The sequence below is a fragment of the Falco punctatus genome (assembly GCF_963210335.1).
Source record: "Falco punctatus genome assembly, chromosome: 6".
NCBI classification, from domain to species: domain Eukaryota; kingdom Metazoa; phylum Chordata; class Aves; order Falconiformes; family Falconidae; genus Falco; species Falco punctatus.
In genome coordinates this window covers 88,603,045-88,621,229 of record NC_137585.1, presented here as the reverse complement: position 1 = coordinate 88,621,229, position 18,185 = coordinate 88,603,045, and the positions used below count along the sequence as shown (strand labels likewise).

The 18,185-nt window shown below is 37.5% G+C and overlaps 1 protein-coding gene across 6 annotated transcripts in view; it reads left to right on the top strand.

Moving 5' to 3' along the window:
- The window catches only part of TAFA5 (TAFA chemokine like family member 5), a 522,400-nt gene that overhangs the window by 437,010 nt on the left and 67,205 nt on the right, over positions 1 to 18,185 (top strand). For 2 of the 6 annotated variants that reach the window (XM_080394108.1, XM_080394107.1), the window contains one exon: positions 1,034 to 12,498. The exons of the other annotated variants lie outside the window; for them this stretch is intronic. In XM_080394108.1, coding sequence (XP_080250234.1) covers positions 1,034 to 1,435 — 402 coding nt within the window. In that variant the 3' untranslated portion in view covers positions 1,436 to 12,498. Of the gene's footprint in view, positions 1 to 1,033; positions 12,499 to 18,185 lie in introns of those variants that run through there. 6 annotated transcript variants of the gene reach the window in all.

Sequence of the window (18,185 nt, the reverse complement as noted above, 5' to 3'; positions counted from 1 at the left end):
TATGCTGAGACTTTTTGCAAGTTGTGGACTATAACTAGTAATAAATGGAGTATGTGCTAGACAGCTTGCATTTTCCAATTAGAAAAATAGTCTGAACACATCAGAAAAAGCAACTCAGAATGAAGGGTGTAAGCAAGCCAAGAAAAGAGTTAGAAGGTATAGGCTCGTTATGAAGACTAAAGATTGTTTAGATACTTGTATTGGTAATGAAGAAGACTTGATAAAAAACATGTTGCACCAAGATTTTTCTCTTATGTCATGAGATCAAGAGAAAGTAAAGAAGATCCCACGGAAAACACTTTGACTGTCTAATTGTTGGAGGAGATGGGAGATTTGGTACTGAATAATCTCAGTTATAATTTGGTAGTGATATGTTGATTATGCAAATACTGTTTAAAATTTTGTTTTGAACAGGGTATCTAACATGTAAGGGAGAGAAGAAACTGTCAGAGTGTGAGTGTCAAGCACTTATGTAACAGACATTTTGACAACTCTTCCTCTATGCTTACCTCATGTGCACTGAAACAGTGCTGAGAGATAATAAAATTTCAAAAATTAAGCCTGCAGCAAACAAAAATAAGATCTCTGGCCAGAGACCAGTACAGCTGGAGGAAATCTGTAAAAGATTTAATGGCAGCTCTCCTTTCTCAGTATAACAACATTTTATGCAAAGGGCCAATGCAAATCACAGGGCCTCCATTTTCTAACTCAAGACCTGGAGCATGAAAATGAAAGGTCTTTCCTTCTCCTTTGTATCCACGATCCGAGGTGGGGAGAGAGAGATGCAAATGTTGATCCATCTTTGCCACCCTTTTGCTCCATTGAAAGCAATAGGAACAATACAGGTGTTAACATCTATCTCTAGCTTGGTTGGAGAGAAAGAGATCTCAAGATACCACAAAGGCACTGCAGCCCCCTTTCTTACTGTCTGTAAGACTCCCTGTGGTCTTTGCAGAGGCCTTTTGGTTCAAGTACAGATGTTATGGACCCAAATGTAATCAGCCAGCATGTCCATGCCATGCATTATCTGCAGGACTGGGTATTCAAATGCTCAAGCTCATTTCCAGCTTCAGATGCACTGTGGCATCAGTGGAGAAGCCATGTTTGCAGCAGTCCCTGTGGGATGACACCTGCCTGCCCGCTTACAGGCTGGTGGAAGCCATGCCATCATTGGCTGGGCCAGAAGCAAGTTGTTTGCAGTGGCCTGGTGAACTTCTGCCATGAGCTTATCCTCTGCCATGGCTGCAGTGAAGCAACTCAGAGAAAAAGAGGAAAATGTGCGTGTGTGAGGTGTGCGTCCAAGTCTGGGTCCTTCTTCCACGACAAGGCATCTGCCTTGACATTCTGGTTCCTAGATGCCAAAGGAAAGCGGAGGGGAAGCACAAAAAGGAGGCCTAGTGGGCAACATAGGGAGAGAGGCGCTTCATCCCATTGATACTATTGCAGGTTGCAGTGGCTGGTCATCACCATTTTCAGTCATTCTGCTCCCTCACAAGTGTGCTGCTGCTCCTCAAAGGCAGCTTTGACTTGTCAGGAGACATTTTCTCAGGCACAATTCCTTTCAGTGAGGTGAATTACCCAGAGGAAAAAGTACAAGTTAGATCACCTGTTTCTACGGTAAAAGACTGGGGTTAGGATAAACACTACAGTGAATATTCTATTTTATTTTCTCAAAAGCTGCTTGTGCTTCAGACATCCATGAAAATCAAGCTATCATTTGGGTGAGTGCCGTTATGGCAGCCACAATACCAGAAATCTCCTTCATGAACTATCCTTAGAGGCTGGTAAATCCTGGAAACAATTGCACCTGTGCTAGAAGAGAGCTGCCAACTTGTGATATCAACAATGACCTTGGAGTCGATGTTGCCCACAGTTCCCCGAGGAACTCCACCCTCTGTTGGTGAAGAGCATTTCTTCAGTTTGGCACAGAGGCAGTGTTGCTGCAGCGTTGCTGCAGGTGATTGAGAACGTCCTGGATGCCATCAATGCGCACATCTAGAGAGGTACGGAATACCAGGATGTCATCCGGGTGTACCATGGGATAACTATGAAGCAAGTCCCTCAGGACAGCATTTACGGAATACTGGGATGTGGCTGCAGCATTGCAGAGACTGAATGGCATCACAGGATGCTCATAGCGGCCCCTTGTGGATCCACCATGGTGAACTAGGGACCCCACTGCAGATGTTCAGAGTGCTCCAGGATAAGAGCCAGGGGGTTCTGGATCTCCACTCTGATGTCTTTCCTCCTCGGGTAATCCATGCAAGAGCAGAGACTGCCATGCTTCTTTATAGGAAAAAGCATGGACACCCTCATAGGGGAGTTGGAGGGGTAGATGAACCCATATACCACGTTCTTGAGGTACTCCTCGAGGGCTACTGTTCAGACCCTGACAAGGCATAGATGCTCCCAGAGAGCACCTCTTCCAGAGGTGCCTGAGTGGAGGGTCACAGGTGACAGTCTCTCTTACCATCAGAATGGTGAAAGGTCATTTTGTATTAGATGTGGGAAATAGGGAAGGCAGCACTTTTGTAATTCCCAACATGATTATAGCATACAGTGTGTGTGCACATTGCTTAACAAAATGTCTCCTTCAAACTAGAAGGAAGCTGGGATATTGAAAATTCTTGTCATAGGGGCAAAAACACTACTTTGATAACATTTAAAATGCTATATCTAGATATACATAGTTAAATTCTATATACATCCTTCTAAAATTGCCATAAAGAAACCTGAGTGTCCCTGTTGGGATTCAGCGTGCTGTATATGGTAGCTGTATGTAGCCCATATAAATCAGTATCGTCTCAGCCTGAAAATGCCATCAGAATGTAATGCAGGAAAAAACAGTAGTGAAATGATGCAGAAATGAATAATACCAGAGACCTGCTAATAAAACAATATTATACCTTCTTGGTCAGTATGCCTAGCATACCTTACAGAAAATCCTTATTTATGATGTACAATATAGACTGCAAGACGCCATGTATACAAATATCATCTTGAAAAGTACTGTTGAGTTGGAACACCAAATACACCCATTGTAATTGCTAACACCCACAGCACTCATTACAACCTATCATGACCATGTTGTATGTGCTTTTCAGTCTTGGCAGCTTGTTCTGTTTGAGGGGTGATTTGGAAAGGGAGTTTTCTGAAAAGGACAAAGACAAATTGTTCCAATGATGGGCCAGGGGAGAAAATAGAAATCCAAAAATATGATGACAAATATGATGTTTGGCTTTGCTTTAGTCGCTTCTCTATTACAATTTGTAGCATGCTCAGAACTGCCAGCTTCTGAAAGAATGGAGATTTCAGCACTGTGACAGTATTTAAAAACAAAGCATCTGACAGTGAACAAAAAAAAAAACAAAAACAACAAAACCTCAAGATTTTTCAGTCTTGGTGGATCAAGAAGATTTGATTACTTAAACTGGCACTGTCGACACAAATGCCCTTCAGGCATTTTCTTTGGTGTCTCTATGTATTGCATTAGTGTATGTGCCATTCCAAAAGTTTATCCTATCTTGCAACTATAGAATGGATTCTAAATTTATATAGCCTGAAGCAGCTGTTGAATTGAAAACAATGTCTTTGTGAAAGAACAATGCTTTGTGTCATAGAAGGAAGATACAGTTGATCTTGAATCCAGGAAAACTAGCTACGTAGTAATTCAACACAGTAAGTCAACTTGTACTGCAAAACTAGTTCTAAGTTTCTTTTGAAAACAATTTCCATTTTTGGAAGAAGGTACAAGTGAAATATTTCAATAAACAGGGAAAAGTTACTACCTTTAGGTGATATGACAGTACATCTTTCTGTACATATACTACCATCCCAAATGGTAACATGTATGAATAATAACCTGATTACAGGGATGTAAAAGCATCCTTTCCAGTACCTTTTGTTTGATATTACCAAGTTCTTCTTGCTAACCAAATCAAAAGAGGCATTAAAACAGTCATTCATATTCCTGGTTAACCATAATAATTCCTTAAGTAGCAATGAACTTTATTGAAGGGTATGTGATATATCCTTAACTGTTTTGCTTTGTCATGAAAATACTTCTTTCCAATAGAAATACCTCTTTTGGACTGAAAGGTAATGTTAATGACTTTTTTAATTAAAGGCAGAAATGTTCATTTTCATGCTTGATCAGCCATGTTGCCTTGGTTTTTGCTGCCTGTATTCATCTGGTGTGTTTACTCAGATATCTTGGTCATGTAAACTAAACAAATTGTCTGGAGTATGCTGATCATGAACAGCAAAACTGTAGCAGCCAACAACCTGGAAATTAAGCTTCTTCGGAGCAAAGAAGCTATGGGTTTTTCTGAGCTCAAACTATAGTGAGAACTGAAGAACCAACAGGAAAACATCATGAACTCAAGCATAATCTGAGGGAACTTCAGAGGCATCTTTGAGAGTGTTTTATCTATTGATCCACATAGTGTAAAGAGGTGATCCACTAATCCTTTCATCCCAGGTGCTGTGGACAGTTCAGTACAGGTTGAGCCATCGCAACAATAGCTGACAAGCTTGACCTCTGATAAGACAATAAATTCAAAGTTCTTTAGCCAGGAGCTGGATATGATTAGTCTGTCTCTGAAGAAAGATTGTCCAGCTTGAGCTATAAACATTTTATCCTGTTTTATTCACTGTAAATCAAAATGCTCTCAGTGCTGGCAAAGAAAACGAAGCTTTGTTAGCCTGTTAAATGAAAAAGGCTGAAGGCTAATACTTCTCTTCATTATTAAACTTCATTTGGAACATGTATCATGGGTGCTGGGTGACTCTTGTGAATCCTCTTTAAAATTGCAAATTATCTGCTTGTACCTTGATATTGGCTGTTACTTTTCATATTAAAGTAGTAAACTGATGCAGATTATTATAGATCTAATCCAAAATTATCAACAGCCATTATGTCAGCTATTGTACACGTATGACATATTACTTGTTCCCAAACTTTCTATTCCAAATATGTGGGAAGTGATATGTCAGATAAAGAGAAAAGGAAAGAAGATAAGTAAAAGTTAAGAAGACCACTTAATATCTGGTATGTAGCATTTGTAAAGTTAAGTTATTTTTAGTTAATGAATGATTATATTGTGAAGTATATGGTAGTCTGCAAATAACTGGCTGTTTCATGGGAAGATGGGATACCCAGTCCTCATGAAAATGGCATTGTTTAAAATTCTGTGATAAATGTTTCAAATACAGTAATCTTCTGCTGAAACTTATGGTTCTTAGAAAGGCCAGTTCCAATATGGGAAGCCTACAGATCATCTACTTTGATTCCTGTAAGCTAAAAGTGTCTGTAGGAAGCAATTGTTATTTTTCTTATGTAAAAGCTAGAAAGATAAACAACTTTTAATTACTAAGTTTTTCTAGCATATTACATCTCCTAATCATTAGTCTTGTATTTATCTTTCTGAGGACATAATGTAAGATTGCACCTGAGTACAGTTATACGTTGCCTCTGAAAAGGAGGTTCTGGGCCTGGCTGGAAATTCATGCCCGTCTCTTGCAACTAGCAATTGTGTGCATAAATCAGTTGAGCTCACTGATCTGACAGAAAGGCTTTTTTACGGGTTTAAAAAAAAAAAAAAAAAAAAAAAAGAAAAAAAAGCTCATTTTCTATCAGATCAGTGAGCTGTTCCATTTCCTTCTTTGATTCCACCATAATTAGATTTGAAACAAATGAATAAGCCACTGCATATGGTGCAAGAAAGACGAGGAAGAATAGAACAGACTGAAAGTAAACTATATAGCTGTGCTAGCACAGTGTATAATGTAATCACACTTTCACTTTTATATCTGGGAAGCCTAGTAATCAAAGTAAAAAAAGTTAGAAGATTGGAGCTGACTTTACTATTGCAATCAATTACTCTTTTTAATCTTTTTGTTTTATTTTACATGTGACTTCTTTTGTCTAAAGATGGTGAAGTGTCGGTCCCTTCAAATTTCGGTAACAAGGCGAAATAATGCCCCAAACATTTACCATGGCCTTAGTCTGATTGGTTTTTACTTCAATAACAGTGAACCAAATTCCATTATGGAAACATAAAGAAAATGTTTTAGTTAAAGTGAACCCATACAAATCCTACTATTTGTGTACTGCTGTCAGTGTTTACCCTGTGTAGCAAAGTTCAATGATGCTTTCCATGCTGTTACCAATTTGTCTCATAACAATGTTTTAGGTTTCATCCTATCCATACCACTGTACACAAGTGACCCTGAGTTTGTACAGATACAAAGTTTGCTGGCCTTGTTCTATGCCCCCAAAAAATGCATGACACCCTTTCACATAAACCACTTTATCGTGAATTAGCCTCATGATGACTTTGATTATCTGACAACGGAGTGTCAGATTCACCAGCCAGCTGTTCACCAGAAAGGAAAGTAGTAGTAGTAGTAATAATAATAATAATAATAATAATAATAATAATAATGAAAGTACACCAGGGTTTTTTTTAAGGATTGATGGTTAGGAGCCACACAGATATGACAATTGCCACTTTAGAAATAATAGTCGTACAGCAAACTAAACCCATCACACATTATGTAATTATTAAAGGAGTGGATATTACCTTGTCTGTCACTGGTTTCAGATGTTTTAATCCTGTGTTTCTATCAAAAACTACTCAGGTTTGATAACTTGTTTAAGGCTGGTGATAGGGAAGGTGCTTTCATCTTCATAATCCTAGTTAACCTAGATCCCTACTTTTCTGAATGTTCATTTCCACTGTGAGGACCAGTACAAAAATGTTCATGCTTTGCTTCCAGTTTCTTGGAGAGTGATAACTATCTTAGAACAGAATTGTCATGATTTGCGCAAATCAGTAGATTTTAGGTGGATTTAGTAGAGGATCTCAAAAGCAAGCAGAGGCTATACTTTCAGAGTTCAGGCCTCTGCAAAACAGAGACATGACAGTGAAGAGGAACTTGTACTAACAACAGTCATACAGTAGCTATCGTAAATTAGTAGCAATCCTGCTTTAAATTACATCTGTGCACATAATATGAATCTGTACTTTCACAATAAGAAGTTAGGCTATACTCTTTAGTGTTATGAATCAAGCAGCTTGAAATTAGGGAAATACATTTTAAATGTTCTAAAATACTATATTGTGGACAGTATCAATTAGATGCAAAGAATGAGTTAAGGAGCTCAGTTTTAATGTCTTTAAAACTTTTCTCAGTATAGCATTACACGCTACGTATGGTATGGCTTTCCATTTGTATGGATCCTCTTGCAGTGTCATCTGTTTTGATTTAAACAAAGGTTAGGAATACATTAATTATTGCTGAAGATATATTCATATTTTAAATTTCCCAGTGATGATGTTGTATATTTTTTCTAAATAATGAAGAGATTTTCTTGATTTGTTTTCCAACGCATGACGTTAGGGAAAAATAATGGTTTAATCATCTTAGGAAAAAATAAGAATAGTAGCAACATTTATAAATATATTAAAGGAGGAAAATGTTCAGAAAAGATCTATTACAATATATTTCCCTTGAGAAAATATGATATCAGCTTGCATGATTAATTTACATCTCAAGGATTCACAAAATCCCATCTTAAACTTCTTTATGTGATCGATTCCATTTTAGTGCTGTGAGATTTATGCAATAAAGCTAAGAAATGGTTGATTTATCTCACTGTTCCACTTGTGTGACAAAACATAAGACAGAAAGGATGAAGAAAGTTGAAATCAACTGATGTACAGAAAATAATTGATTGTATGCTAATGTTGTTTAGATTTGTGAAGATAGTTGTTTTAGACTTTTTTATCATTTGGAATGTTTTCTTAACATATCAGAGACACCAACTAAATAATTCAATTAAAATAATTGTTTTTATATTCAAACTTGAATCATGTGTGTATATGTAGTCCAAATAATTTAGAAGGTTAAAAAATTCTTCCTTTTGAATGGAAACTGAAGTTCTCTGTTTAGATTGAGTACCTAGTGCAATGAAAATGTGCTGTAAGTGTCCTAAAGTGTTGTCCAAAGTGCCTGAACAGTGTCCTGGTGATACCATTACTAGGAATGACAGTCATCTACTTTTTCTAGATATATTACTCGCAATGTTTTTTTTTATTCTGCCAGAAAAAGTAAGGATGAGTGTGGGTGATGCTTGTCTAAAACACAAACTAAAATTAAGTCCAGATAACATAAAAGTTTGGAAAAGATACTGTATAAGGAGAATATTTGGAAGGCTTATTTTATAAAACAAACACTTTTTGTCAAAGAAGCTGGGGTTAAAAAGGAATCGTTGTGATAGACTTTTCCTGAATTTGCAATCAAATTTAGCGATAAAAGGCACTCTAGACATTGTTTGTGGCTACTAAAAAACTTTTTATATAGACATTTCCTTAGGTCACTCTCATGATTTTTAGTGATGTCAGAATCGTATATACTCCTCTGTCATTAGAAGGTACTGTGGACCTGGATCCTGGACTCTATAGCATGTAAGAGGGCTTATGTAGAGAACCTTCCCCACCTGCACATACAGCCAAAGTCAGGATCAACAAAGATTCAGACACTAGTACTAAGCACAGAATGCAGCTTCCCACTGATACGAGAATCAGTGGACAACCACATCTTCCCTGGATGCTGTCTTGGCACGTCATTTACTTCCACCTGCAGATGAAGGTGTGGCTGATTTTTTTTCTTAGGTGAAAGTCAGCTTGGCCCTAGCTATCCCGATGATCAGCAGGGATCATAGAATCATAGAATTGTTTAGGTTGGAAAAGAACTTTAAGATCATTGAGTCTAACCATTAACCAAGGACTGCCAAGTCCACCACTAAACCATGTCCTGAAGTGCCACATCTACACGTCTTTTAAATACTCCCAGGGATGGTTACTCAACCACTTCCCTGGGCAGCCTGTTCCAGTGCTTGACAACCCTTTCAGTGAGGAAATTTTTCCTAATATCCAATCTAAACCTCCCCTGGAGCAATTATTGGACATCTCCCTGGTGTCAGAAGATCTGGTGAAACGTCTGCATTACTTGCAAATGGAAGTCACAGAGGAAAAAATAAACCATCTTCTGCAAAGTACTATGCAACCTTTACTGTTAAGTAGCTAGACCAGTATGGCAGATTTATATATAAATAAATGAATGAATGAATGAATATATATATATATATATAATACAGATATCATAATTCACAGGACTGTCCTTTGTTTCTGATATTGACATGACCACAGCTCTCATTAGCAACATAGACCTGCATACGAAATGCTTTTAATTTTATTTTTTATTAAATAGGATATATGAGTGAAATGAAATTTCACCAGACTCAGTTGCCATTTTGTTTGTGGTTTGTTTGGTTGGTTGTTGGTGGGTTTTTTTGGGGGGAGGGAGGTTTATACAACATCAATGTTAAAAATAGTCTTGCCATGGAGGAAGTGCTATTCAAAACTACAGAGAAAATTTTGTTATCTCTGATGCTCTTGATAGCTAGTCACCCACAGCAAAAATGCCTTAAATTTCACCTTCCTTCTTTCCAAAAGAGAAATAAATGAATGGATGACTCTGAAAGTAGGAGGAAGGGGGTTGAAAGAAGGCAAATAGGTTTTAGGTATGGGCTTTTTTCCTTTTTAAGAGTAGTTTTTAAGTTTGTCATGGTGATCAGTCAGTCAGTCATGCACCTTTTATACCTTTAATTTTTTATAAGGAGTTTCAGGATTTCCTTTCACTTCCCTGGCATCAAAACAAAGCTATGAAGTTGCTATGTGCTGATGTAGTGGCTGGAGTGAGGGTGCTTTTCAGGATCATAAGTTGTCTCTCAGTCACCTCCTGTCTGTCCTATTGAGTGGAAATCTTTCATTCACTTTATGGGCATGAAACTGGTGGGCAGTACTGGGCCCCAAATTAGCTTTAGAAATAAATCAGGGATTAAGTGTGTTGTAATATGACATAGGTGTTGGTGACAGGGAAAGCTGTGTGAAGCTGGAAGATACTATAAGAGGCACTGTGCCACATACGAGCTCCTTCTCATGTCCCTGGGATGCACCACAGACAGGCAGTACTTTACTTCAGGCAGCTGTATGGTACAGAACACCACTTGCCTCCTTTTGTGCAGTATAGCCTATTGTCGGGTGATGGCACAGGAGATGGAGCTGAGACTCCACTTTTCCCACCATTTTGTGTGTTTGTTATGCATAAATTTGTGATAAAAGGCATCATTTATGGCTCCATGTGTTCGGAGCTGAGGTGTAGGACAGCATGCGGGTATCATACAGGAGTAGCACATATCCTGTGCTATCCTGAACAGTTTAAAGATTATGTTGCAAAAAAGGTGGTTTAGATGCTACACCCAGTCCAAGGGAAAGATGTAAATGTTGGGGGAACTTTAAAATGTAATTGTTTTAAAAGACAGAACAAGTTTACTGTGAGAAGTAACCAGCACCTCTTTTTATAGTTCCTCTCCATTGTATTTTCAATTACTCACTTTTCATTACTACAAGTAATATGGAACAAATGCTAAAAAAAAAAAAAAAAAATCTTAGATTTAACAAATATCAGGATCATACTAGCAATAAGACAGTATATGCATTAGTGTGTCATAAATGCAGTCCTCAGAGGGCATGATACATTTATGAAAGTTTCTGTTATTTTTTTGTCCCATCTAAGTGTTTCTAGAACATCTTATAGAACTTGTCAAGAGCATCTGGTTGAGCTCTTTGAGAGCAGGTCTGACCTTAGGCATTCCCGTCAGTCCTCCATGCCTACAGCGTAGCTTTGCCATGAAAAACATCTGCAAAATGGCTTTGCTGATTTCGACTCTCTGTCTGCTTCAGCAGTTCTAAATCAAGTTAACTTCATTAAGAAATGAAAACTAGGTCTCCTTCTGAATGCATTCTTGGAGAAACACCTTTTGTGGAGACATCCTTCTAAGATGATGTAGAGGTTGAGACTGGTGAATGGTGAGGATGAAGAGATATGCAGTAGGCTATCTGCTCCCTTATCATGTGCAAAACCTGTCAGCATTCCTTGCTCCTAGAGCAGACATTCCTCTTGAATCTTGTGATGCTGTATTTATCATAATTACACTGGAAGGCACCTGAGTGTTATTTACTGAGTAAATATTCTGTTATGCTACAGGATTCAAAATGTTCAGGATTGTTTTCAAAAGCAATTTAGGCTCATGGGGGCTAGAACCTGTTCGGTTTTATTCACTCTGACTTCCTTTTCATAATTCCTGAGGAATATAGCCCTAGTTGATACAGAGGTGAGCGCTTTGTAACAGTGAAGTCAAGAATGTGTATTTAAAATGTTTTTCTATAGTTTCGGTGTGGTGATTAAGGCACAAATGTTAATGGAAACAGATTATCAGAGGCAGCACATGGGGAAATAGGCTTTCTTGAATGGAACCATACTTTACTTGAATCCTCTAGTGCAATGTATTTGTGTGTATGCTGTTCCTGTTTTATTGGTGAGGCTGAAATCCAAGACTGTTTTCAACAAAAATCCTACCTAGTAGCTTTGGTCCTTATCATTTTATAAACAACCTATTTTTCCCAGTAAAGTTGCTTACAGGCGTATCATTTTGCTTCTGCAAACAGCCAGAGGTGTGGCTACTGTGGAAAAACTGAGCAATTTAGTGCCTGTCTTGTAGATAAGCATGTTTGATATCCAGTAAGTGCATATTCCCTCAGTGAAGCCTGAACTGAAGCTGATCCAGCATGTATTGGTACTCTGGGCTCCCGCACAAAGCACCGAATCCAAAGGTAATTTCCTCAAATCCCAGAGCTGTAGGAGAATGCACCAGCACCTTTTTGTACCAATTAACAATACCACAGAGGACTCAGAGTCAAAGCCAGAATGCGATCCCTCAGGAGGTTTCATTGAGTCTGAATACCATTTTGCAGGTTAACTGCCTGAGTGTTAATAGGTCTGGGAACCTCTGGGGTTTTGGGCTGTCCAAACTTCTACCAAGTCTATTTATCAGAAGCCAGGTATTCTGCTCTACCTCTCCCTGTGCAGACTTTTGTCTCATAATACATGTAAGGCAGAAGATTGATTCACTTCAAGGAAGTGGCTGGACTGCTGCAATTTATTCCTGTGTGAGGTAGTCCCCACAAGTGCCAACCTGCATAGCTATAGGAGCTCCAGTTCCTGGTGAAGTAGGCAGGTACCCATTATTAGTGGAACCTGTTGAGATCCATCAGCATTCGGTACATTGAGGCATCTGCGCATGGTATGCTGGGGTTAATGAACTGAGCCCTTAGACTTAGTGGTTAGGCCTAATTAGAAATAGTTACAGATGAGGCAAGAAACTTGTATTCTGATCTTTTTTCAGTGTAGGAATTGAAAGCCACTTTATATCTAGCCTAGAGTTAAGGTAAGGGAGAACAAACACTAAACCTTTCTTGGTTTAGATTTACCAGTCTGCAGCCAGAAACATTGCAAGGAGGGAGAATGTGGTACTGCAACCTAGCACAGAGGATATTCTTTTGAAGGGAACCTTAAAACAAAACAAACAAACAACCCCCCCCCTCCAAAAAAAAAAAAAAAAAAAAAAAAAAAAAAGAAAGGACAAAAGAGAGAAAAAAAGAAGAAACTACTTAAGTGGTTCTTCACACATCATCTGATTAAAATTAGTCTTGAATCTGTGAACACATTGACATTACGCTGTGAGACATCCACCAAAGAAGTACTAACCAGAACCTGCAGGCTCACACAATTCAACTAAGAGCTTCTCTGATGTAATAAAATTTAATAACTCTGCCATGCTAACAGCCACACTGCTTCCAGATATGGCACCTACATACTTCATTAGTCCCCTTACCTCTTTCTGCGATTTAAAGTGTTACAGAACTGTAGGCCTTATTTCCTCATTAGAATCCCAGGGAATAACTTTCTTTTCAGTTTATAGGTGATAGCTGTGAACTGTGTTTAAGGAAAAGTATGTATGTTAGCTGATGTTTTAGATATTACAACAGCCCATGCACCTCATTTGCAATAGGAATTGAATTGTGAGATCTACAGTCTTTGTTCATACAGTTGATCAGTCATTAATAACAAGCTTTTTATCACAGATATTAAACAGCAGAAATTTAATAAACAAGTAATTAATTACATTTATTTGGCAAAAGGACCAAGGAACATTTATTTTAATTATTTTTAATTTTGTAAGCCTTAAGGACTTAGCCAAGAGTTCAGTTTGTCTTTCTTATCTTGAGACTGAAACACTTATTTCCCCTAACTCACAAACTTGCCAGACAGAAGTGTTCTGCCACACTTTTCACTTTATGAAATTATATGTTATATTTTCTGTGAGCAGATTATCCTTCACAGAGATGTCTGGGAAATAAGCCAGTGGTCTCAGGAGAATCTGCAGGATTGCAGAAAAACAAAGTATACTTATATTTAAGTACATGAATGTCTCAAATTAGCACAGCAAATGGCAATTGACAGCTTTTGATGAATCTTGGCACTAATTTCAGATCAAACTATGTATGAGGCTTTACATCAAAATGTATTTATCTCTTTGTTGACATTAATACAGATTTGAATCTGTGGGTTCTGAAATATGCCTACTTATAACCCATATCCTTTTTTTGTTTCCAAATATTAAAGGTGTTTTTGTGGGTTTAGTCAACTGTTTAGGCAACTGTGTATCTTGCAAGTGAGCAGATTGGTGTCCTTTCTAGGAATTATAAGATTATTTTCAAGTCAACCTGTTTCTTAATTTTGAGGGCAAAGTGCTCAGTTGTGGTTTATATGTGCTTGGCCATGGATGCCTGGTCCATCTTTGAGAAAGATGACCTCTGGCAATTTTTTTTTTTTTTTTTTTTACTCCATCTGGAGTCAGCCCAAAGCGTTCCAGATGTCAGAGCTCTGACTTACCACAGTGCCAGATTTTCAATGAAAATTCCCAGGAACAGAGCTTATTCATGGAATATGCAAATACTCTACTATTTATAGAAGAATGCTAGTGTAACCAAATACCAACCTAAGTACACTTTTAAATGGATAATCATCATGAAAAGTTATTCTATTACCAATTGGTATAGCTGTTCTGCATTTTGAAACTCTATGAAGAAGTACCACAGGTTAATTAAGCATACTTTATCAGAGTAAGTTTAAAAACTTGGTAGTGCATATATCATAAAAAAGTGAACCCTCCTCCCTCCTATTTTTTTAGTGTGTACTGGTATGAAGTTATTAAAAGGGAGGAGATTCAGGAATAATTTAAAATTTTCCTGACTCAAAAGTTAAATCGACAAAAACTCAGAGCAATAACTAATTGTATTTGTTAAAAATGTCAATGCTCTCTTAATTTGAATTTGAATTATTTCAGTACTTTTAATTTTTGGAATCCAAAAGAAACTTTTTAATTGCATCACGTTATTTCTCATTTTCATTATTCTTATGACATTGTTTTATGGCATATCAGTAGCAATTATAATGTGTTTCATTCCTACTGATGTGTTATAATAGGATATATTGATCAAATCCATTTTTAGGTATACATTTTATTTTGTGATTGTCTTATTTTAATATTATTAGGGCCTAATGCTACTTAACACTGATTAAAATGTCTAGATCAAAGTGTCCTCTGTCTGTGCTGCAATGAAAAGAAGCTAAGCATCAAATGTACTAACTAGAAAAGCAGCTGTTTTCCTGTTAATATCTTAGCTTGAATAGTTTTTTCTAGGAAGATGAAAACATCATCTTATTGTTAGAAGTTGTATAGCATACAGCTCTTCATTAAAAAGAAAAAAATACAACCAACCAAACAAACAAACCCAAAAACGAAACACCCAAAACAAAACCCAAGAAAACCAAGGAACATATTTTTTAAAATATCAAAAAAAGTGGTGAAATCCAGATTCATTCCTCTATATAAGGCACTTACCAGTTACATGACTCCAGAAACTAGTTGCTGTTAGCCTTCATCATCAATGGAGACATAGGGCCTTCCAAAGGCAAGAATTCATTTCATTTACATGATAAAAACAATTGTATTTTTTTCCTCAAAGACTATTAGGCTATATATTTGTAGACCATTTGGTATGATATATGTATTTAAATGGGAGGGACCTAAATAAAATAGCTAAAATATGTGTACAGAGTTGCAGTATGAGCTGAAAAAAACTGTATTGCTACCTCAAAATGTCTGGTTTTCCATAAAAACTGTCCTTGACTAACAAAATCCTAGGTTAAGCTTTTAGACGCCCAAAGGTGAATGGGCTAATTATTAGAGTGCAGGGGTTTATTTTTCAGATTGAAGTATATAGTTTTACCACAGCACAAACAGATAACACTGTGACATTAAAAATAAGACATCCCAGTTGGTTCTTACTAAGAAGTGATACTAATTATTTAAGTAATAAATGTCCAAACTAATAGTATATACTTGTAATAGCATCTCTTACTACACAGTACTATTCCTGGGATGCAAAATGAAAAAGTAATTGATTCTCTTTAAAATGAAAGTTTATCTTTTTGAAATACCATTTTTTTTCCTTAAGCAAAATTATTCAAAATAACTTTTACATGTTCTTGCACCTATTGAATCTATCAGTGATGGAAAACTTTACGAACAGAGTGTAGAGTTGCAGCTAAGCCTTACAAACAGATGTGACTGCTTGGGCAAGTTTTATGCTTGCACCTTGCAAGACTGTCTTTCAATAGCACTTTCCTGCCTGTGTTGTCATTCCCACAGTGGGCCCTGTGAATCTTACAGAATCTGTGGAACACACCCACATTGTCTCCTACACAGAGCAGATTTTCTCTCCTACATAGGAAAAAAAAAAAAAAAGCAGCAGCTTCTTTTTTCCATTTCTGTTTAATTAGTGAAAAAGGGCCAATGTCAGCGAAACACAAACTATTCCTTGTTAATTAACCTTGGTACCATGACATCTCCAAGAAACTCATAGCCTAAGCCAGGACAGGAGAATATACAGGTCTCTTTCCAACAGCAGAAACTCAAATCAGATTATGTCATTTGTGCATTGGTCCTGTTCCTGGCATGTAATTCCTGACCTCAAAGGAAAGATTGATCATGACTTTTTCCATCTGATATTTATGAAATGTTGCCTAGCATGTCTGGCAGAATCAGTAATACATTTTCCTCTTTTTCTGTTTTATCTCTTGTTTCTATAGCATCTGAGTTTTGTGTGATTTCTCATTAAACATTCTCAAGTTTCACCCACGCAGGCCATCTGGATTATAGTTAATATTTTAGGACCTATCCCCTTAACTTTGATGTACTTTCTTGTAACTGCTAAAACATGGTGATATCTCTTCCTTCTGTCTTGAGAACCTCCCCCTCACAAACCCAGACATATCAGAAGAACCAAGGGCTTGATACTGCCAGCAGCTGAAGTCTTTCAAATCTCTTGTATATTTTTTCAAATCCGAGAAAATCTATGATGAGGAAAAGAAATCTGTGAATTCTCAGCTGCAAAAATCTCACCATAATGAAAAAATCCTAAAGTATAAAATATTAATTTAAAAAATAAGTTTCTTGTTAGTTATTCCTGGAGTTCTTTTGTTGTGTTAGATTTTGAACTCAAAAATAGTCCTGTGATGAACAGCACAGGTACTGTGTGATCCACCACACTGGGTTCACTAATAACATTGTCAATAGTGTATCTTGATCCTTGTCTTCAGCTGAAGCTTATATGCTTCTCAGGTTCATTGAATTTTGCCTGAGTAACTGTTTTATGAACCAGCAAGGTCCGTTCTACACCTGTTATTGGAACAAGTGAGGAATGGAAAACTGCATTTTACTCTGATTTAACCCAGAAGCATGTCTAAAATAGCTCAGTCATTTTTTAAGTGTTTTCAGGGTCTGATGTTACTATTTGTCATTCTTATAATGTGAAAACAAGCATAAAAGATAACAAAGGTTGGATAAATGCTTCTAACAATTTGACAGCTCTTATAACACTTGTAATAACATGTGCTTAGTGTAATGAGATGCTTATCTGTGATCCCATCCTCCTGAACTTCTAGGATTGTGTGATCACTGTAATGACATTTCTCCCTTAAGGATGGACCCACACAAATGTTTCATGGTCTGCCTCATAGCCTTAGCTAACTAAACCATGATCACTTGCTTCTTAGGCACAGGGACTGATCACAAGGTTGGTATCTTCTTCCTCTTCCCTGTCCCTGCACAACTCAACCCAGAGGAAATGCTCAGTAATGAGAATATGGCTTGGGCAGTGATTCATGTGGTCTAGTGGACCCATGACCCAATGAGGCCCACCGAGTCACAAGCAGGAACTGCTTGGAAGTCTTCATCTCAAGAAAACAGAATAAGGACAGAATTAGTTTTCCTGAACTTACATGACCAGGGCAGCCTAGATGCTTCAAGAGTCTAAGACATGTTCAGGAGTGCAAATGTATGACACAAGGACTTTTGGAACAGCATCTGGAGATCAGGAAGATGCCCAAGGATGTCTCACAGGCGCTGAGCATCTATGTTTAAGCAGAACTGAACTCTAGATTTTGTTGACCCTGACTGAGTTCACACTCATCACATACAGGTACCTACATTTAGGTCTCATAACCTCTGAATTTGTCCCAAGGAGATAATAATAATGGGAAGTTGAAGGGCTGTCATGGAAAAGGCACTGAGGAACTTTAGGAATCCCTAAAATGTGATTGAGAAAGGTTACTACAAGGTAGGGGGCTTACCCCAGTTCTATGAGAGGCACATAAACTATGTAAGGTGATAAGATTCTCCGAGACTGGTATCTTTGTGTGTCAAGAGATAATCAGATTCACCTCTTCTCCTGCTCTCCAGAAGTTTTATTGCAGGTGCCTTCATATAGTTCTGTCCCTTGTCTGTGTAAAATTTATTGTAAATCATAGAAAATTCCTTGACATTTGCCACAGTTTATTTTTCCTCTTTTGTTGTTTGTTTTCAGTCTACTGCAGAAATCTGATTACCACAGCACTGCTTGCCAAAATATCACAGAAACAGGGTAGGGAGAGTAACGGTGATCTTGCCAAAGAATTTAGATCCAATATGCTGCACAGCGTACAGAGCACTCTGCCTCCAGTAGACAGTGACACACTGGTTGGATTTTTAACTGTTGCATTGTATGCAACCCTGCTTTGTTTTAGGTTTAAATATATCTGTGCTGTTAATCAGAATAGTATACTACATAGTATAATGCATTTAGGTTCTGCTTTGGCACTAAAGGATTAAA